Source organism: Mastigoproctus giganteus, chromosome 6, assembly GCF_048544385.1.
Source record: "Mastigoproctus giganteus isolate SK-2022 chromosome 6, ASM4854438v1, whole genome shotgun sequence".
Taxonomy (NCBI): Eukaryota; Metazoa; Arthropoda; class Arachnida; order Uropygi; family Thelyphonidae; genus Mastigoproctus; species Mastigoproctus giganteus.
Window position 1 is genome coordinate 233,980,604 of NC_143580.1, and position 23,284 is coordinate 234,003,887.

The 23,284-nt window shown below is 37.0% G+C and overlaps 1 protein-coding gene across 1 annotated transcript in view; it reads right to left on the reverse strand.

Annotated features, from left to right (window-relative positions):
- LOC150085095 (ATP-binding cassette sub-family C member 10-like) overlaps nt 1-23,284 on the reverse strand; it is a 121,693-nt gene that overhangs the window by 75,263 nt on the left and 23,146 nt on the right. The window contains exons 4-7 of the mRNA XM_090376464.1: nt 19,635-19,798; nt 15,760-16,014; nt 9,369-9,467; nt 723-912 (exon numbers count right to left, since the gene is read on the reverse strand). Coding sequence (XP_090232590.1) covers nt 723-912; nt 9,369-9,467; nt 15,760-16,014; nt 19,635-19,798 — 708 coding nt within the window. The remainder of the gene's footprint in view (nt 1-722; nt 913-9,368; nt 9,468-15,759; nt 16,015-19,634; nt 19,799-23,284) is intronic.

A 23,284-nucleotide genomic window follows, 5' to 3' on the forward strand; every position in this document is an offset into this window, starting at 1 on the left:
TCATTCTTTGATCTTCATTTAAAATTTTTGGTACCATCTTAGCACACACTTTTCTCACGCCTATATTTTCTGTTAAAATTTGTCTAACTGTTTCTTTCTTCATATTCAGTTCTGATGCAACCATTTTAATGCTTGAACAATGATCACTTCTAATCAATGTCCTTACATGGTCCACATTTTCATCAGTTTTCAATGATACTGGATGGCCTGGTCGTTCATCATCTTCCACATCTCTCTCCCTTCTAAAAATTGCTTATGCCATTCAAACATGTGAGCTCTTCATAGTATATCTTCCTCATAAGCTTGAAGTAACACCTCATAACTTTCAGTTAGTGTTTTCTTTAGTTTTGTTTAAAATTTGAGGTCGATTTGTTGTTTGATTATTTTGTCCATTTTTCCAGAAAACTGCAAAAAACACAAGGTAATGAAACCTGTCTCACTGCAAAGCAGATGAGCAAGTTGGAATGTGACCTGGCAGACAATTAGGGGGAAAGGTTTAAGGTCAATTGCTGTGTCTTTGTTTCACAGGTGGCACTTGGTGTATAGTGTCTGTGCATGCAGTCTTGCTATTTAATAGCCAAACCTTATATTTGAACTACATCCATTAAATTGGTAGTTAATTACAAGTGGCAGATTTATCGCCCCTTAAAAAAAAAAAGATACAAAGAAAAAACATTTTTATTTATGATATAAAATTAAACAGAACAAAAAAATCAAGATACCTTGGGCTACTATCTTTCCATCATCCAAAACAATTATGTGATCAGCTTTATGCAAAAAGCCTGTGTGGTGTGTGCAGAGGATTCGTGTTTTATTTTTTAAGAGTCCCATGATACAATGTAAAAAGATATGTTCAGCAACATGAGCATCGACAGCTGAGAGAGGATCATCAAGTAAATAAATGTTTGCATCCTATATCAGAAAAATATGAAATTCTTAATATGAATCACACACACACACACACACACACACACACACACACACACACACACACACACACACACACACACACACACACACACACACACACACACCACTCCAGGCATATTTTATATACACGGTAGGACATCTGCAGTTTACCAAAAATACTTGTAACAATTAACAACATCAAATAAAAGTAACAGAAACATCATTAATAAAATAACATGAGCATGAAACTGAATTTAATAATTAAATTAAATAAGAATTTCATAGAAATCATTGAATAAAAAAACAGCTTGAGTGGGTTCAAAAATGTGAGGGTAATTTTTCACTTGAAGATGAAAAAAGAAGATTAACCAATAATAAATCTCCTTTTCTTCATTGAGTCAACCAAGAAAAGAAGATTATAATTAGTTAGCATTACTAGAGGCACACAATGTAAGAAAGCAAGCTTATACAGCATTAGCCATTAAAAAAAACTTACCATTTCACCCATCCATTCACTCCAAACATTTGTCCAGTTCTTCACAGAAGTTATTTAAGCTACCAACTTCCACAATGATCAATGAAAGTTTTTTCCATCAATAAACCACATGCTGGCTAAAGGCAAATTTCCACACATCTGTTCTACAACTGTCTTTGCTCAATTTGAATTTATGCCCCCTCAGGTGTGTAATCTGAGTGAGAGGAAGAATCCCATCAGCATTGAACTTGCTCAAGCCATTCAAGGCCTTATACAATCAGGACACCAAACAGGTGCCTAGTCTCCAGAAGCTGCAATTTGCAAAATTTAAGCCTTTCTTCGTAAGAGAAATCATTTGTTCCATTCACCAATCTTGTTGCCCTTCTCTGCACACATTCCAGCAGCTCTATATCCTTCCTAAAATTAGGTCTCCAGACCTGTATGCAGTACTCGAGGTGTGGCCAGACCACTGCCTTACACAAAGAGATAATCACCTCTTTTTCCAGATAGCAAAGTTCCAGTATATTATATCATTGCCAAGACCCCATGAGCTGCTCTGGCAGCCTGTCTGCATTGTTCTCAATTGTGCCGTCAGATATGAAAACACCATATCTGATGGCACAATTACCCCCAGGTCTTTTTCATTATCCACTAACCTGAATGTAGTACACACACTTGGTACACTTCTCTGGGGTTACTGCTACCCATATGCAGTACTTTGCATTTGTCAATGTTAAATTTCAGTTGCCACTTCTCAGCCCATCTGCCCAACTTTTCTAGATCCTGTTGTAGCAGCAGACTGTCATTAACAACTCTGCCTACCTTTGTGTCATTTGCAAATTTTGACATTAAGCTTGATATACCTTCATCAATATCATTGATAAATATAAAAAACAACAATGGGCCGGACACCAAATTCTGGGGGACTCCACTAATAACACTGGTGCATGAAGAGCAGTGTCCATTGATTACCACTCTCGGTCTTCTTGCACTCAACCATGCCTTTATTCATAGCAGCAACTTGTCCTTAATGCCGCCATCATCATCGTTCTAAGGGTCGGTGTAAGAAGCCTTGCCACTATGCCCTGTCCATGTACTTTGGGATTATTACTTTTGAGGTTTCTTTTTCTGCTGAAGGCAATAAATTTAAGCTGCAGATCTGTCAAACCTGTCACAACCATATAGGTGTGATAGCTCTTATTTAATGGTGGAACTTCCTCGTCATGTCACAGTTTATACATCATGATTATACACATCCATGTATAATATATAAATCAAAAAATATAGCTTATATGTCTTGATATTCTTTACCTCCTATCTCCCAGATTTAAACAACTTTTCAACTGTTATCTATCGTAGATATGGGAATATCTACGAGATATTCTACGATAGAATATATTTGTAGATATTCAAATATATTTGTAGATATGAGAATATCTACGAATATCAAGCATATGATATTTTCATATCATATGCTTGAATTTCAGGCTTTCCCTTAACAGTAATAGTTCCGACACCATGGGTTTCATGGTGTCTGAACTATTACTGCAGTCTTGTCAAGGTGATCCTGTATCACCTCTTTAACCAGTGATTCCATTATTTTTCCCAGAACAGAAGTTAAACTAACAGGTCTATAATTATTTGTGTCACTCTTGAACACCCTTTGCAAATTGGGGATACATTTGCACATCTCCAGTCCATGGGGACCTCCCCTGAATCTGAGAATGCTCTCATAATTATGGTTAAGTGTTTTCTAACTTCCCTCGCTGCCTCCCTCAATATAACTGTATATTTTATATCCAGTTATATTGAGGTGCATTTTTTATGTTTGCATTTTTTATGTTTAACTTCAACAAGGTGCATTTTTTATGTTTAACTTCAACAATTTCTCCTCCACTTTGTTCTCAGTTATTACAAAATCATTTAGCTCCTTAGTTGCTAAAGATATTCACAGAGACTCTAGACCACCACAAATATTGAATAGTGGAGGCAAAAAATTCAATGTGCAGGAATGTTTGAGAAAAAAAGGGGGGGGGGGGTTGTTTATTTTTACTTTACAACTTATATTGATCTGAAAGAATAGTCTTGTCTTTCAGGATATGTTCCCTTAGGCAATTTGTTTTATTCAATAATTTGTAACAAATAGTCAACCAAAAAAAAATTAGAACAAAACTACAATTAAGTAATATTTGAATTGAGCAAGCTTCAGATTTTTTTAAAGTACCCATATAAAAAAAGTTCTATCTATAATTTAAGTCATAAAAGTCAATGTACAATATAAAAGTAGCAGTTGATGTCTCAGATGTCATCGCTATGTAGACAGTTTATATAATATCAAAAGTATATTCATTTAAGTATGACAAATCTGATTAAAATAAAGTCAAACTTGGTTATAACGAGCATCAAGGGACCGACAAAATTTCCTTGTTATAACTATTACTAACTATATTAGTGATGAGTTAAATCTACCTCCTATTTTTTTTTTTTTATTCTCAATAACTTGATAAAAAGATGGATTCAAAAAAACAAAAGAAATATTAGAGAGAAAAAATAATATTAGTATATACCTACATATTATTTATATTAATGTGCTTGTATTCAGTTTTTAACTGGATCCAGCCAAACAATGTTACATGCAAAATCATCGCATCCAAATTGTTTAGCAAATTTTTTCCACTTGAGGCTTCAAGATTAGACTGTCTATTGAAATCCAGCACTTCTTTGTGTAGTGAACCATTGAAGCAATGCTTCATTGACGTCTGTAACCTTGCACTTTTTTAGGTGCCTCCGTAGCCAGGTGGGCAGGAGCAGCAGTGCGTAGCACATGCTTCTTGATTAGACCGGGGTTCGAACCCATGATCACCAAATACGGAGGATGCTGAAAGGTCAGGGAATGATCACCGCATATCCCCAGAGCAATATGGCCTTAGTTGCTAATGCTCCTAAAAACCAAATAACAACAAAAACAACCTCGCACTTTAATTTTTTTTTTTTTTCCAGTTATGTTCTTTTCAAGTGCCAATATGTAGACATGTTTATTCCTCCACAATATCGATACTGTTGAAGAGGACAAACTTTATACACACTGAAACATTTTTCGCACCACGTTCTAACTCGCGAATAATTTCCACATTTTTGCAATCAAAAGACACTTTCTGTTGTTAGTAAACATGTTTCCGAAGGAAGCATTCATTTCTAACTGATTTTACTTTAAAACTGCAGTAAAGTAATCTGTATACAAAGTTCTTAGAAGTCCCGTAATGCATACAAAGTAAACTGAATGAGTATTTTTGCATCTACATTTATACATGGGGAGTATTCAAAGAGGGGAATGCCAGAAGTTTATCAAATTTCTGGCATTCTCCAACAGGAATGCTAAGTGATTTTGTAATAACTGAAAACAAAGTGAAGGAGAAATTGAAGTTAAACATAAAAAGGGCACCTGGGGTGAATGTTATCTATCCAGTTATATTGAAGGAGGCAGTGAGGGAAGTTAGAAAACACTTAACCATAATTATGAGAGCATTCTTAGATTCAGGGGAGGTCCCCATGGACTGGAGATGTGCAAATGCATCCCCAATTTGCAAAGGATGTTCAAAGAGTGAAACAAATAATTATAGACCTGTTAGTTTAACTTCTGTTCCGGGGAAAATAATGGAATCACTGGTTAAAGAGGTGATACAGGATCACCTTGACAAGACTGTAGTAATAGTTCAGGCACCATGGGTTTGTTAAGAGGAAGTCTTGTCTGACCAATTTGATTGGATACTATGATGTTGTCACAAAGGAACTGGAGGCATAAAATAATTTTGATATCATATACTTGGATTTCAGGAAAGTTTTTGATACTGTTGCACATGGAAGACTGCTGTACAAATTGAAGCAGTATGGCATTAAGGGCAAGTTGCTGCAATGGATAAAGGAATGGTTGAGTGGGAGATGGCAGAGAGTGGTAATAAATGGACACTACTCTATGTGGACTAATTAGTATTAGTAGAGGCATATGATGCAAGAAAGCAAACTTATGCAGCAGCAGCCAAAAAAAAAACAAGCTCCCGTTTCACACCTCTGTTCATTCCAAGTACCTGTCCAGCTCAGCCTTAAATTTATTTAGGCTATCAACTTCCACAACAAAGGATGGAAGTCTGTTCCACCAACCACCCACCCACCCGCTGGCTAAAGGCAAACTACCACACATCTATCCTACATCTGCCTTTCCTCAATTTGAATTTATGGCCTCTCAAATGATAATTCTGAGCAAGAGGTCCATCAGAATTGAGCATGCTCAAACCATTCAAGACTTTATACACCTCAATCAGATCACCTCACAGGTGCCTAGTCCCCAGACACTGTAATTTGCAAAATTTAAGCCTTTCTTCATAAGAGCAACCCTTTGTTCCATTCACTAATCTTGTTGCCCTTCTCTGTACTCTTTCCAACAGCTGTACATCCTTCTTAAAATGAGGCCTCCAGACCTGTATACAGTACTCAAGGTGTGGCCTGACCACTGCCTTATACAAGGGGATAATCACCTCCTTATCCCTGCTAGAAAAATTCCTGTATATCACTGACAAGACACTATGAGCTACTCTTGCAGACTGTCTGCACTGCTCAGAAAACTTCATATCTGCCTGCACAATAACCCCCAAGTCCTTTTCGTTCTCTACCAGTCACTGTAGTACCACAGAGTTGATACGTCACTCTGGGGTTGCTGCTTTCCATATGTAGTACTTTACATTTGTCAATGTTAAACTTCATTTGCCACTTCTCACCCCCATCTGCTCAACTTTTCTAGATCCTGTTGCAGCAGCGTACTGTCATTAGTGTCCTTAACAACCCTGCCAACCTTCGTATCATCTGCAAACTTGGACATTAAGCTTGATATACCATCATCAATATCATTTATAAATACAGAAAACAACAATGGACCTAATACTGAACCCTGAGGGACTGCACTAATAACATTAGTCCACGATGAGCGGCGTCCATTGATTACCACTCTCTGTCTTCTCCCACTCAACCATCCCTTATAGTGGAGTCCCCCAGGGCTCGGTGCTTGGCCCATTGTTGTTTTGTGTATTTTTAAAGATATCGATTAAGGTATATCAGGATTAATGTCCAAGTTTCCAGATGATACAAAGGTTGGCAGAGTTGTTAACGACACTAAAGAAAGTGTGCTACTGCAACAGGATCTAGGAAAGTTAGGCAGATGGGCTGAGAAGTGGCAACTGTTGTTGTTTTTTGGTTTTTAGGAGCATTAGCAACAAAGGCCATATTGCTCCGGGATATGCGGCTGTCATTCTCTGATCTTTCTGCATCTTCCATCTTCCGTATTTGGTGGTGACGAGCTCAAACCCCAGTCTAATCAAGAAGCATGTGATACGCACTACTGCTCCTTCCCACCTGGTTATGGAGGCGCCCAAGTGGCAACTGAATTTTAACATTGACAAATGCAACGTACTGCATATGAATATCAGTAACTCAAGAGAAACATACCAACTGTGTTACTACTACAACTCATGGAGGGGAAAAAGACCTGGAGGTAACTGTGCAGTCAGAGATGAAGTTCTCTGAGCAGTGCAGACGGACAGCCAGAGTAGGTCATGGCGTTTTGTCAATGATATATAGAAATTTTGCTAGAGAGACAAGGAGGTGATTGTCATTCAGGGGAGGTGAATAGCAATGGTCAACCCACACCTCGAGTACGGCATACAGGTTTCGAGGCCTCATTTTAGGAAGGATGTAGAGTTGCTAGAAGGAGTACAGAGAAGGGCAACAAGACTGGTGAGAGGAACAAAGGGGTGTGCTTACAAAGAAAGGTTTAAGTTTTGCAAGTTGCAGCATCTGGAGACTTGGCACCTTCAAGGTGATCTGATTGAAGTTTATAAGGCCTTGAATGTTTTTAAGCAGGCTCAATGCTGAGGGGATACTTCTGCTTGCTCAGACTAAGAACCTGAGGAGGGCACAGATTTAAATTGAGGAAAGACAGTTGTAGAATAGATGTGTGGAAGTTTGCCTTTAGCCAGCGCACAGTTGATTGTTGGAACAGACTTCCATCTGTTGTTGTGGAAGTTGATAGCTTAAATAAATTTAAAGCTGAACTAGACAAACATTTGGAGTGACCGGATGTGTAAAATGGGAAGGGGATTTTTTTTTTTTTTTTTTGGCTGATACTGTATAAGCTTGCTTTCTTGCATGATATGCCTCAACTAATGCTAATGCTAAATTTCTTAGAAATCCCATTTCCAAAATTCTTAGAAGTCCCAAAATAAATTTATGGTTCAGTGAATACAAGACAATCTGTAAAATTATATTCTAAGAATTAGGTTTTTTCAACTATCTGAGCAATTAAGAATGTTTGCATAGTTACCAAATTTTGTATGGTATATCCGTGTGGAATATTCGCTATAACAGTGAATGATTGTATCAAAGTATGCATAAATTAAAATCATTATGGCTTTTTGCTCATTCCAGCCATGATTTTGTTATTTCCGTGCTCTTTATAACCAAGTTTGAGTGTATTTTGTTAATGTTTATCCTGGTGCAACAAAAGCCCAAGGCTTCTTTGCACCATACAGCTAACAACTAATAACATTCTGAAATGATCAAATTAACAAATGCCGAGGTACCATCTCTTTCATTTAGTTCAGTTGGTGCCATTTTGAATAAAAATTTGGGCATGAGGTGAGTGAGCACCAAGTTTGTTCCAAGCATTCTCACAGATGATCAAAGACAACATCACATCCTAACCAGAGTTATTCAAATAAGTTCTGTGGGATCCTGCATTTTAAAAAAAATTATAAGAGATAGCAGCAGTAGTAGAGGCATGTGATGGAAGAAAGTAAGCATATGAGCTTATGTAGCATCAGCAAAAAAAAAAAAAAAAAAAAACAATTTCGAGCATCCATTCCCTCTTAAAGTTTGTCCATTTCCTCCTTGAATTTATTTACGCTATCAACTTCCACAATGACAGATGGAAGTTTGTTCCAGCAATCAACAACCTGCTGGCTAAAGGCAAATTTCCACACATCTATTCTACAACTGTCTTTCCTCAAGTTGAATTTATGTCCCCTCAGGTTTGTAATCTGAGCAAACAGAAGAATCCCATCAGCATCAACCCATTCGATGCCTTATACACCTCAATCAGATCACCTTGCACATGCCTAGTCTCCAGCTGCTGCAGTTTGCAAAACTTAAGCCTTTCTTGGTAAGGGGACCCCTTCGTCTCCTTCACCAATCTTGTTGATAATCACCTCCCTGTCCCTGCTAGCAAAATTCCTATATATCATTGATAAGACTCCATGTCATGCCCTGGCAGCCCATCTGCACTGCTCAGCCAACTTCACATTTGATGGAAAAATTACCCCCAGGTCTTTTTCACTTTCCACTTCCCCGAGTAGTACCACACAGTTGGTACCTTTCTCTGAGGTCTTGGTGATGAGTCATGAGTGAATGGACATGACCCAAGCACAAAGGTTCAAAACTTCCAATGGAAAACAACTTCGTTGCCCAAACAGCAGGGCTACCAAAATCACATGAAGGTCATGCTGATCTGGAAACATGTATTGTATACATCTTTATAGTTCAGGTGTTCATGTACATTATGGGTTTTTGTCTCTCACTGATGAAACTAATGAAAGAGAAATAAAGTCTTGCAGAAATGCAGGGATACAGTTTTCATTCCAGTGGCTTTACCAACTTGTGTCATATTTACCTTTATCAACAACTACATCTTTTTTAGCTGTGTGAACTTCTGTTGATACAACTACACTTATGATCACTAATGCTACCATTTCCATTTGCAAGCAATTCAATGTTCTTTCAGCTGTATTCTTGCTTCACTATAGGTTCAGACTATAAACTTACTTCTGAGGGTGGGAGTTATAGTGTTTTTTTTAGGAATTATAATTAAGGATTTACAAAAAATTCTCCTTATAAAAGTAAGGAATAAATTCTTTATAAATGAAAATAAAACCTGATCTACCTGATACACAGCTCTTGCTAAAGCTACTCGTGCTCTCTGTCCTCCACTTAACGTAATTCCCCTCTCTCCTACCTCAGTTTGATCTCCTGATGGGTATATCTGTAGGGTACAGTACAGTAACATTTTGCTTAATATATGCATCAAGAGATAAGTACACATATCAATGACACAATAACTATATTAATAACAGGAAAAGTTTCAAATTTATTTTATAAACAAAATTTTCAGAGTGCAATAAAACTAAACTATAATGATATAGTTAGGAAAGTACATTACATGGTGATTTTCCATGAAATTTATCTCTCAAAATAACCACTTCTTTTACTATTATACTATGTGAGTTTGTTTGAGTTTAGTTTATTCAGCTTATCAACTAAATATGCCATGCAATTATGTAATGTTTCAGGAACTGTGCTGAAACCTATCATTAGACCATGTTTGGCTGCTAGAGGGCAGAGAAACAAACTGCAACAATTAATTATTAATGTGTTAATACAAACATCCAGTTATCTATTACTAATAAGTTTTTATACAAAATATTACTCATACAATTATCTATTACTTATAAAAGTTTTTTATATATACACAAATGAAAGGTAAAATAAACAAGATACTGCCTTACCTGTTAACAGCCTCCTGCTTGCTGAATGCCTAAGTTTCCTTCATTCAGTCAAGGGATGCTGTTAATAGCTTATTTATACCTAAGTTATGCCTGGTGCTTTTAATTACTTGGTCGATAGCAGGTTACCAGGCAGATTATCCTGAAGCCCCGTGCTTCTTTATTGGTCAAATATGCCTTGGGGGGGGTTGATGGTTAGCTATGTCTTTTTTTTTTTTTTTTTTTTTTTATGTCTCATTCCCAAAAGATTTAAATTGTGATTATGCTGGTCTTGGTTTTGTGGAGGGGGTTAGGAAGAGTTGGCTAGTTGATTGTTCTTGTTTTTTGTTTCTTCAGGTCTTCTTCTAGCATCCCTTTAAAGAAGTTAAAATATTGTGTTAAAACAAGTTCTATACCTTGTTTTCTGTTTATGTCACTGGCCCAAAACATTTTTAAATAGAATGATTCTTTAAATTTTCTTCTATTATACAGTTGATCGGCTGAAAGGACTAGTACTGCTAAACAGCTAAATATTTCTGCACTGGAATGCATGGAAAGCAGTGTCAAATTTGTTTATTCTCCCATACTTGACATCTTTTTTTGAGTTCTTTTAGTCTGAAACTGAGATGTCCTCCATAAGATTCCCTTATGTAGGTACCTCCACTAACATTCTATAAAACAGACTGTTGTGGAGGTACGTACAATCTATTTTATAAACTGGTTTCTGTAATCTATTTTATAAATCAGTCTCTGTAATCTATTTTACAAATCAGTCTCTGTAATCTATTTTACAAATCGGTCTCTGTAATCTATTTTACAAATCGGTCTCTGTAATCTATTTTACAAATCGGTCTCTGTAATCTATTTTACAAATCGGTCTCTGTAATCTATTTTACAAATCGGTCTCTGTAATCTATTTTATAATTCGGTCCTCTAGGATTGTTGAGATTGTTGGTTGGATGTTTTACTATCTGTTTAATCTTACAGCTTCTAGACATGCAGTACAGGGATTTGTTTGGGCTGAGAACTTCAAACCTTCCACGCACTGCTGTAACTGCTGATCATTTCATAAGAAAATCTCTATGGTCCACTACATTCTTTATTCAACACTAATCTCATATCCTTGAATTTTACAAACTTGCACACACACACACGCACAGGTTGGTTGGTTATTTAAGGGTTATATGGTGCATCAGAATCTACGGCTATAATCAAGTTTAATGGTATATAATATAAAATAATACAATTAATATATTAAATGTAAGATTAAATTAACATATCATATATTATAAAACAGATATAAGATATAAAACCATAAAGCATTCTAAATTAAATGATATAAATTAATAAGTTGCAAAAACCTGAATATATCTGACACATTGTCATCACTGCCTGATAAAATCTGACTGAGTTTATATGGCTCAGTCAATTGCATAAAAGTTAAAAGTGCGTTACAGTATCCACACATATGATGACCAACTGCTCTCAGCAGATAGGAATGTGTGACATGACAATGTTCCATGCATTGCTAAACAAGGATTACTTCCTTCCAATGAACCCTGTACTGATTTAGAATACCAGTGAATTATTACAGGCTTTATTTCAAATAGTTTGTTCATGATGTGCCCATGCCAAGATTCTCACCATTGCAGAAGCAATTTGTTATGGATTGCATGCTTGTAGTCTACATAGGGAACTGAAAACCAGATGTTCTGATGCATGGCTGATTTCACTGCAGCATTAGCCAAGTCATTGCCTGTAATCCCAAAGTGAGAGAGCGGTAACAAGAGGGAGTAACACTATTGATCAGATTATCAGCAATGATTATTCACACATTAAGAATTTACAGATAAAGGAACTAATAGGTGGCAGTGATCACAGACTACTGATATGGGATTTACTTAAAGATATAACTACCATCAGAGGTAAAGGGAAGGGTTATTGCTTTTGTAAAGGCGACTACAGTGATCTCAGAGATTTTTTAAATTCTATATAGTGAGACCAACTGATGATTTTACCAACAGCAAATTCTAAATGGGAAGCATTCAAGGAAGTAATTTTGGAAGCTACTGGGCTTTTTGATCCAACTAAGAAATACTGTTCTAGATTTGGGCTCAAATGGATGTCAGATGAACTAATGAGACTGGTAGCAGAGAAGAAAAATGCATGGGATGCACATAAATTGTCAGATGACACAGGAGCCTATGGTAGATACAAGCTAGTCTGTAATCAAGTCACAAAAGGAGGTTAGGCAAGCAAAGGCAGATTATGAAAAATCTTTGGCAAAGGATACAAAGACTTATTTACTTATATAAACTCTAAATGGAAGGGGATGAATCAGATTGGTTCACTTAATATCAATGGTTTGACTGTAGATGATCATTCTCAGATAGCTGCTGAACTAAATTAGTATTTTGCATCTACATTCACACATGAGGAGTTATTCAAGGAAGAGAGGGCCAGATGTTTATCAAACTCTCACAGGGAGTTAAATGATTTTATAAAACTGAGAGCAAAGTAGAGGAGAAATAGTTGAAGTTAAACATAAGAAAGGTGCCTGGGGTGCATGGGATTTATCCAGTTATATTAAAGCTAGTATCACTGTCAAGCTGAGCTTCTTCAGAGAGACTTAGAGAGAGACTTCAGGAATGGTCAGAAAAATGGCAGCTATGCTTTAATCCAATAAATTGTAAGGTATTACACCTGGGAAACAGTAATCCCAAAATAACTTATTCACTTGGTGGAGTTCAACTAAACCCAGTACTGGAGGAAAGGGACTTGGGTGTTACGATATGGTCAGACATGAAATTCTCTGAGCATTGTAAACAGGTTGCAAGGAAGGCCCATGGTGTCCTATCGATGATCTATCATACTTTTGCAAGTAGAGATAGGGATGTGATAATCCCATTATATAAGGCTTTTGTTAGACCACACTTGGAATACTGTGTTCAAGTATGGAGACTGCACCTAAAGAAAGACACCAAGCTTCTTGAAAGGTTGCAAAGACGAATAACTCGCCTGGTGAGATCGGCAAAAGGGTGTCCATATGAAGAAAGACTTCGAATATGTGGGTTGCAAAGTTTGGAAACTAGACACCTTAGAGGAGATTTGATTGAGGTGTTTAAGGCTGTGAGAGGCATCAGTAAAATGAATGAGGACAGAATTTTCAAGGTTATAAATGATGGTAGAACTAGGGGACATAAATTCAAGTTACAGGGGGAAATGTCTAGATTGGACTGCAGGAAGTTTATTTTAGCCAACGAGTTATAAATTACTGGAATAAGTTGCCTACATGGGTGATAGAGGCTGGCAGTTTGGGGAAATTCAAAGGTCATCTGGATAGTACTTTCGGGTGAGGGAAGCGCATAGGATGATAGGTTTAATTTCCTTTTCTTTTATTATTATTATTTTTATTTTTTAATCATTGTTTTATTCAGGGTTTTTTTTTTTTTTTTTTTGGCTAGTGCAGCATAAGCCATAGGCTTTCTTGCACCATGCAGCCATTACTAATACTAAAAAGGAGGCAGCAAAGGAAGTAAGCAAAACCTTAGCCATAATTATGAGAGCATCCTTGGACTCGGAGATAGTCCCTACGGACTGGACATGTTCAAATGTATCTCCAATTCACAAAGGTGGGATTAAAGGATGACAAGAGTAATTACAGACCTGTTAGCTTGACTTCTATTCCAGGGAAAATAATAGTCACTGGTTAAAGAATCATTGCAAGATTATTTATAAAAGACAGCAGGAATTATTCAGACACAGCATGAGTTTGTCTAGGGGAAGTCTTATCTGACCAATTTGACTGGATACTATGATGTAGTCACAAAGGAACAGGATGCAAAATATAATTTTGATATCATATACTAGGATTTCAGGAAAGCTTTTGATACTGTTGCACATGGAAGACTACTGTACAAATTGGAGCAGTATGGCATTAAGTGCAAGTTAATGGATAAAAGGATGATTGAGTGGGAGAAGACAGAGAGTGGTGATCAATGGTACTGCTCTACGTGAACTAATGTTATTAGTGGTGTCCCTCAGGGTTCAGTGTTGGGCCCATTGTTGTTTTGTATATTTATCAATGATATTGATGAAGGTATATCAAGCTTAATGTCAAAGTTTGCAGATGATACAAAGGTTGGCAGGGTTGTTAATAACAGTAATGACAGTATGCTGCTGCAACAGGATCTGGAAAAGTTGGGTAGATGGACTGAGAAGTGGGAACTGAAGTTTAACATTGACAAATGCAAAGTACTGCATATTCTGGCAGAGATTTTATTTTTCTGGCATATTTCAACAACAACTACTGACGTAGAAGCAACAGTGATTGTTCTTTGGCTTCCATGTGAAGATTATCTATGGGCGATGTGCAAAAAGTTCCAGGTGGCATCCATAATGCTCTGTAATGTATTAGATCGAGCCCACGAAGAACGGAATTTGAGCAGAGGAATAGCCTTGAGAATTATAATCAAGTTTAGAGCAGGCAAGTGCTCAGTGAAGATGTAATAATGTGGTCCATCTGTTCCCCAAAAATTGGAGGAAACAACAGTTTAAAATCCTCATGCATTTTGCTCTGAGCTGATGAATATGTTGGAGAAAGGTAAGCTTTTGATCAAAATCCAGTCCCAAAAATTTTGTATCTGCTACCACAAGAACAGCATTTTGTCCAAGCCTGAGTCCAGGATCAGTTGTTGTTATTTGGTTTTTAGGATAGCAACTAAGGCCATATTTCTCCGGGGATATGCGGTGGTCATTCCCTGACCTTTCCAAATCCTCAGTATTTGGTGATCATGGGCTCGAACCCCGGTCTAATCAAGAAGCGTGTGCTACGCACTGCTGCTCTTGCCCACCTGGCTACGGAGGCGCCCATCTGTCTTGTATTGTTTCTGCCAACCGGAGAACAACAGTGGCACAAATCACCGCCGACTTCTACGAGCGAAGTGCCAGAGATGCAATAGGTTATGGGAGCTGCCAACCCACCAGAGTCCCACTGCTAACACCACAACACAGGACTTCACACCGCAACTTGGCAAAAGATATCGGCACTGGACCTTGGATGATTGGAGGCAGGTCACCTGGTCCGATCAGTTCCATTTCCAGTTATTTTGAGTGGATGTGAGGGTGCGTATCTGGTAGAAACCGCACAAAGCTATGCACCCGTCATGTCAACAAGGAACTGTTCAGGCAAATGGATGGTCAGTAATTGTCTGGAGTGTGTTCAACTGGCAGACGTTGGGACCTCTGGTACGTCTAGACACATCTCTGAACAGTCCAGTTTACATGTCCATCCTTGCAGACCATCTGCATCCCTTCATGGTTATCGTGTACCCACAGGGCAATGGATTCTTCCAGCAGGACAATGCATCCCCCCCCACAGAGCCATGGTGACTAGAACAAGGTTTGAAGAGCACCATAGAATGGCCTCCCTGTTCACCATACATGAACCCTGTGGAGCACCTTTGGGATGCTGTGGAAAGGTCTGTTCGAGTTTTGGATCCTCCACCCAGGAATGCAATGGAATTATGGACAGTGGTACAGCAAGCATGGATGGAAATACCTGTGGAATGCTTTCATGAATTGGTAGACTCAATACCTTGCCACGTGACTGCCCTTATCCTGGTGAAAGATGGGCCTACCCATTACTAGGTAGGTATCCCATGATTTCTGTCCACTCAGTATATATATATATACACTCCAGAAAAGGTTAATTTACACAACAGACTAACTGAGCAAAAACACTTGCAAATGGATAGGATCTAACAGAGTAGTCGAGAAGTGCAGAAAACTTACCTTCAAGTCATCTAAAAGTGCACAAGCTTCTAATACCCTTCGATATCTAATAGAATAACTTTTACCAAAGAGTATATTGTCTTGGATAGTACCATGCTGAATCCAGGGTTCTTGAGTCACTAGTCCTAATCCAACCTGACGATTTATTTTAGAAACTGAAACTGTTCCTTCATGTCTCATCAAATCAGCCAAGATTGCAGAGAAGAGAGAAGATTTTCCACTTCCGACTCTCCCAATCACTCCTATAAATTTTCCCTAAAAATATTCAGATGACTAGAATTTGTATCAATGCAAAAGAAATATTCATTCATATCAACAGATGACAATTTCTGCCAAAGTTTATTTCAAAGTTAATATAATTACTAAAATACATGAGATCTTTCAAAGTATTTTAAATGAAGGGACACCTAACCCATATGTTAGTAACAATTTTTTTTAGCTTTACTGAAACATAACTTCTAGAATGTTTCAGTAAAAAACTTTAATAGGCTACATCCTCTATGGATCCCTTCTACAAGCCAAATGGGAGGAAGGGGGAACTAAAATTAAGAAAATACATACTTGCTACTATACTTGTTAGAGTAACAATCTTTGTATGTAACTATTTACAGACTATTGGCTTTTATTATTAACTTTAAATAAATAAAGGTATATTTTTATTGGGTAATTGAACAGAACCGACTTGAAGGATCATAACTACTAGGGTGGCATACTAGAGAGAATTAAATTTGCTTACATTCTAGAGAGAATTACATTCAGGGGGAAAAAAAATGACTCCATATTTTTGCAATTAAATAACTTTCATGCATAAAAACAGAATTTCTACAGGAAAATAACTGAGGATAACAAAGTTTATTACTGTTAAAAATCTTTGAAAGCCACCAAAACCATGGGAATTTTCATAAGAATCTTCATTTTCTTTGTAATTTATTTTTTATTTTATTTTTTATATGTTGGCGGCACATGTCCAGCAGTGGCCTCTGCACTGTATACAAAAATCCAGGTTCAGGTTATAATGAATTCTGTATTCAATTTCACCACATTTCATATAATTATGGAAAAGTCCTTATCCAGGTTGTTGTTATATCAGTGGATATTTGGGATTTAAGAAAATAGTAGTCCAAGGAAAATAGTAGTTCCACTTTGTAGTTTTAGGAATCAGCAACACGGAGTCATTTTTTGAATTCTGAAAACAACAGCAGTGCAAGAAATATCAGAAAAAGGAACCATTTAACCCCATAATATTGCAGCACATTTGGACCCACAATGATCTGCTCTGTAGACTGTCACCGCATGCACCTGAAGTCACCCTACTATGTAGCTTTAGCATTAGTATGTCTAGTTCTTCCTTGAATTTATACAAACTACCCACTTCCAGCAACAGATGGAAGTTTGGTCCAACAATGAGCCACCCACAAGCTGAAGGCAAGCTTCCACACATCTATCTTCAACCATCTTTGCTCAATTTGAATTTACGATCCCTCACGTGAGTAGTCTGAGCACAAGGAAGAAAGCCATTAGCACTGAGTTTGCTCAATACATTCAAAGCATTAAACAGCTTAAATGGATCACACTGCAGATGCTTCATCTCCAGATGCTGCAACTTGCAGAAATTATGCCTTTCTTGGTAAGAACACCCTTTCATTCCCGCTCACCAACTCTACCCTTCTCGGTACCCATTTAAACAGCACTACATCCTTCCTAAAATGAGGCTTGTTTGTTATTAAGATCCAAGTATATGATATCAAAATTATTCTTTGCATCCAGTTCCTTTGTGACCACATTATAGTATCCAATCAAATTGGTCAGACAAGGCTTCCCCTTAACAAACCAATGCTGTGTCCGAGCTATAACTGAAGTCTTGTCTAGATGATCCTGCAGTGCTTCTTTAACCAGTGCCTCTATTAATTTCCCTGGAACAGAAGTTAAACTAACAGGTCTGTAATTATTTGTGTCAGCCTTCGATCCTCCTTTGTGAGTTGGGGTCACATTTGCACATCTCCAGTCTATGGGTACCTCCCCTGAGTCCAAGGAAGCTCTCATAATTATTGCTAAGGGTTTGCTTACTTCCTTTGCTACCTCCTTTAATCCATCCCGGGTGCCTTTCTTATGTTTATCTTCAACAATTTCTCCTCCACTTTCCTCTCAGTTATTACAAAATCACCTTTATGAAAGCAAAAACCCTTCCCTTTACCCCTGATAGTAGTTATCCTTTTGAGTAAATCCCACTTCAGCACACTGTGATAACTGCCACCTAGTGGTTCCTTTATCTGCAGATTCTTAATGCATGAAGCATTACTACTCATAATGAGATCAAGAGTGTTACTCTCTCTAGTTGCCTCCCGAACATGCTGCTATAGCATTAGCATTAGTAGAGGCATATGATGCAAGAAAGCAAGCTTATGCAGCATCAGCCAAAAAAAAAAAAAAAACCCTTCCACTTCACCCCTCCATTCGTTTGAAATACCTGTCCAGCTGAGCCTTAAATTTATTTAGGCTATCAACTTCCACAACAAGGGATGGTAGTCTGTTCCACCAACCAACTACCCGCCAGCTAAAGGCAAAAACAATAGAATACAAAAACAAAAACAATTATCCAATAAATCCACAAAAGCCTTGCTACTGTACGAGTGACCAACCCATACTTTTCCAGTCATTATCTGGGAAATTATAACACATCAGACAAAAAAAAAAAAAAAAAACCATTCCCACATCACTTATCACCTGCAATAATTTCACTAGGTCTTTCTTGAATTTATTCAAACTACCCACTTCACAACAACAGATGGAAGTTTGTTTCAACACCAATGGCTAAAGGCAAACCTCTGCACATCAATCCTTCCTCAATTTGAATTTATGTTCCTTCGTGTACATAATCTGTGCAAGAGGAACAATGCCATCAGCACTGAGCTTTCTCAATCCATTCAAGGCTCAATCAGATCACCTTGCACTTGTCCAGTCTACAGACACTGAAATTTGCAGAACTGAAGCCTTTCTTGGTAAGACCATCCTTTTGTTCCTTTCACTAATCTCATTACCTTTCTCTACACCTATTACAGCAGATCTACATCCTTTCTTTCTACAACCTTGATTACTCTTATTGACCACTCTGTCAACCTTTGTATCATCTGCAAACTCAGACATTAAGCCTGATATACCTTCAATATCACTGTTGTTTGTTATTTGGTTTTTAGAAGCATTAGCAACTAAGGTCATATTGCTCCGGGGATATGCGGGAGTCATTCTCTGACCTTTCCGCATCCTCCGTATTTGGTGGTCACGGGCTCTAATCAATATCACTGATAAATATAGAAAACAATGGGCCCGGCACAACTCTTGGAACTTGACTAATAATATTAGCCCAATAAAATTAGTATCTTTTGATAATCATCGCTCCCTTATTTGATTGTTTATTATAATTAACAGTTAGAAATACATTACAAGTGTACACCAAATGGGTAACTGTATAAAATTTTTAACAATTAATAATTAAGGTGCAAGAGAGAGCTACTTTCAAATAAAGAAAGCAGCAGGAACTGCAAATGATTTTAAACACTATCTTAAAAGAGTTCTGGGTGAAAGCTAACCATTTAAATATTTTTTTAATAAGTCTAAAAATGTTTCATAATTTTATTTTAATTCATTTAAATTACTTGGCATTTTCTTGTAATTATTCTATGATGTATAGATTACCATAACTTCAACATTTTATAAATGTTGAAGTAATAGTAATCTATACATCATAGAATAATTAAAAGTATAATTTTGTTTACTGGCTAGGTGAAATGTGCACAGTAAGCACAAGTATTACTTGTGTCCTTTAAGAGCAAAAAAACAATTAAAAAAATAAAATTCAAACAAATTAAGGGACTCACCTCTAAAACACAAAGGTCAATAGGACCCAGCATAAATCGTTTTCTATCTGCACTTGAGACAGAATTTATTTCATTATGGTCATTACCATTTCTACTATTTAAAATAGATTGCCAAGAAAATATTCCACTGGAAATGTCAATCATAACCGTTGACTCACGAATAACTGGGAAAAGGGAAAAGGTTTAGATATAATAATAAAAATAAATATAGCAAGAATTTATGCAGTTACTATTCAGTTCATTATAAAAAGCTCAAAATAGCTAAACTGCTTGTATACCATATTTTAATCAAAAACATAACTTTTCCTTTCAATTATAAATACAGTTTATCAAAGATGCATAACAAATCTAAAATATTTGATATATCTAGTAATGTAAGATTTACTTATCACCATTTACCATGTGTTTGCCTGCTTTCTTTTCAATGACAAGGTAATCCACTTAAACAGCTGTAATGTTGTTGCTGCACCTTGCCGAGGCAACTAAAGATATATACCAAAGCAACTAAGACATACATATATGTATTGTGTCCATAAATTGTATGTATTCTATGACTGATCCAGCAAATCAATCATAGAATTGATTTGCTGGATGAAAAAATCCAAGTTTAGGGTGAGCAAGGAACCATGCAACCCCTGTCCAAGGCCAACTAATTCAGCCATGGTGTAGAAAATGTCCATAAAAATTCCTTCCATCCTGACAGATTTCAACCTAGGCTTTTCCACATTAGCATTATCCAAACAGTGCAGAGGAATCAAGGCTTTTTGCTGTGTCAGCATGCATGCACACACAAACTACTCTGCGTGTTTACCTCCTTCAATAGATACCCATCCAACAAATCTTGGAATTCCCCCAAACCACTGCCATCAGCTACCTACGAAGACACTACTTATTCCAGTGATTAACAACTTGCTGAGTAAAGAAAAACTTGTCATTGGAAAGAAAGCAAGCACATGGTAAATGGTGATGAGTAAATTCAGTTTATCTAGTTTATAATTCTCCCTTATTTAAATTTATACTTCCCAGCCACAGCATCATTTAATACCACAAAATTTCCCACTTCATTCATTTTACTGTCACATCTCAGAGCATCATAAACCTCAATTAGATCCCCATCCCCTCAAGGTACATAGCTACCAAGCTGGCAGACCCACATATTCAAAGTTTCTCCCCAGATGGAGACCCTTTAGCCAATCTCACCAGGTGTGTTTCTATCTTTGGGCATTTTCATGAACCTTTTTTAAGAGTGGCCTTCATACTTGAACATAGTATTCCAAATGCAATCACAAATTGTCTTATACAGTGGAATCTCTTTATCTCTCTGCGAGCAACTGTTCAATACCTCAATTATCGAAGGGCACCAGGGATCTATTAGGTTACTACCCATCTGAACTATATAAAAATTTCATGTCTACTTGTATTGAAACCTTCCCCCTCCAGATTCCTTTTTTTCCACTACCATTATAAACTAAACCCCCTTCCAGCATATAAGTTATTTTGGGGTTCCTCTATCAGGTGTTATTTACCTTGCATTTTGCAGCATTAAAACATAGTTGTTGCTTATCAGACAATACCTGATAAGTGTTTGCCTACTTTTTAATGGCAAAGTACAACACAACCATTTGAAAGATAATACAGATCTGCTGAAGGAAGAAAGTGCAGTTAAGAGCAAGTGTTAGTTATTTGTTTGTTATGTTATTTGGTTTTTAGGAGCATTAGGCCATATTGCTCCGGGAATATGGGGTGGTCATTCCCTGACCTTTCTGCATCCTCCGTATTTGGTGGTGACGGGCTCAAACCCCGGTCTAATCAAGAAGCGTGTGCTACGCACTGCTGCTCCTTCCCACCTTGCTACGGAGGCACCTCACAAGTGTTAGTAATTGATATTAACAGGCAAGAGGAAAACAGGAAATTTTTTAGAAAAATGAAAGACTTTTTTGTAAAAATGGGAGATTTTTTGGAAAAAGCAGATAGTTTTTTTTAAAATCCACACTGCACTAAATATTGAATTTCACTGAAAATATGCACAGTTTATATTAAAATACAGCCACCACAGAACTGTTTATAAGCAATAGTATTTTTATTGTATTGTATTGTATACTTTCAAACATTAGCACACCTAGGATTTTTCTGTCTGTGAATTTCTGATAACAGAAAATCCAGACAGAATGGTACACATTCTGTGTACCATTCTGTCTGGATTTTCTGTTATCTGATTATGGTTGCTTCAAAAAGATACTGTTGTAGACTTTGCACATCTTCAGAAATGTTGAGTTAAAGTATTGTTTATAACAATGGTACTACTGTTCAGACTTGGTTACCAAGAGCACTTCCAAAGGTTTACAGGAAAAAGAAAGCCTGAATTCAGTTCCCCCCCCCAACCCGGTTGAATATTCTCTATCACTCAACACTGCTATGGGGAATTATTAAAATGCCAAGAAGGACTTGAGATAATTTGCTATATTTCACTCCTGTGCTATTTTATACTTCTGCATTTGGCAGTTCCCCGACCAAGGAACGTTGTACACCTTTTTTATCTTCATAATAGCATCTAACAGGTTCTTACAATGAAACTGACAGAACGAATACTGAAAAATATCTATTTCTTTAGCTTTAATGTGATAGTGAGAAATCCCAGGAACTTTTTTTTTTTTTTTTTTTTTTGTGAAATTGATCCATTTCAATTTGGTTCTAAAGAACTTGTTCTCCACCATCATCATCATCATCATTATTATAATTATGTTACTCTTGTCAAGGAAGCCTTCGGTTCTGCAAACTGCAGCAGATGGAAACCAAGCACTTGCAAAGAGATCCAAATTAGGTGTTTAAGTCTTTAAATGGGTTGAGTAAGCTGAATGTTGTTGGCATCCTTACTCTTCATCAGACAACACACAGGGTCCTGAGCTGGATATCATCATTCTTCTTTTTCTTGGTGATTCCCTTCTCTCTCTCGGAGTGATTCGGAAATTTTTTTTTTTTTTTTTTTGGGTGGTGCAGCATAAGCCTCAGGCTTCTTTGTACCATATGGCTAATGGTAATAATAATAATAATAATAATAATAATAATAAGGGACATAAATTCAAATTGAGAAAAGATGATTGCATAATACATGTTGCAGAAATTTTCTTTCAGCTAGACTGCAGTTGACCATTGGAATAAACTTCCATCTGATGTTGTGGAAGTGGGTAGCTTAAGTAAATTTAAGGAAGAACCTAGAAAAATTCTTAGAGAGGGTGGTCAGGTGATGTGGGAAACTTTTTTTTTTGATTGATGCTGTATAAGCCTACTTTTTTATATCATTTGCCACTACTAACTCAGCCTTCATAAATGGGCATGAACTAGTGTTCATGCTCATTTATGATCAGAGAAGATGCTTGATCACCAGAACACCTTGTAAGCCAGACTTTCAGCAAAAAAAGGAAGAGAGAAACTTTGAATTAATACCCATAGTGTCACGTGCCATACAATAACTCATACCATTGCCCTGTGATGCAGCATGTCCTTTATAGTTCTTTGTTTTTCTTGTTTCTTCAGCCATGTATAAATTCCACTGCAGATAGTTTGACAGTATGTTAAAACAGAAATGATATGGATTTGCATGTATGTAAGGTGAGTAACCGTTTTTGTTGTAAACTAACATCACATTAAAT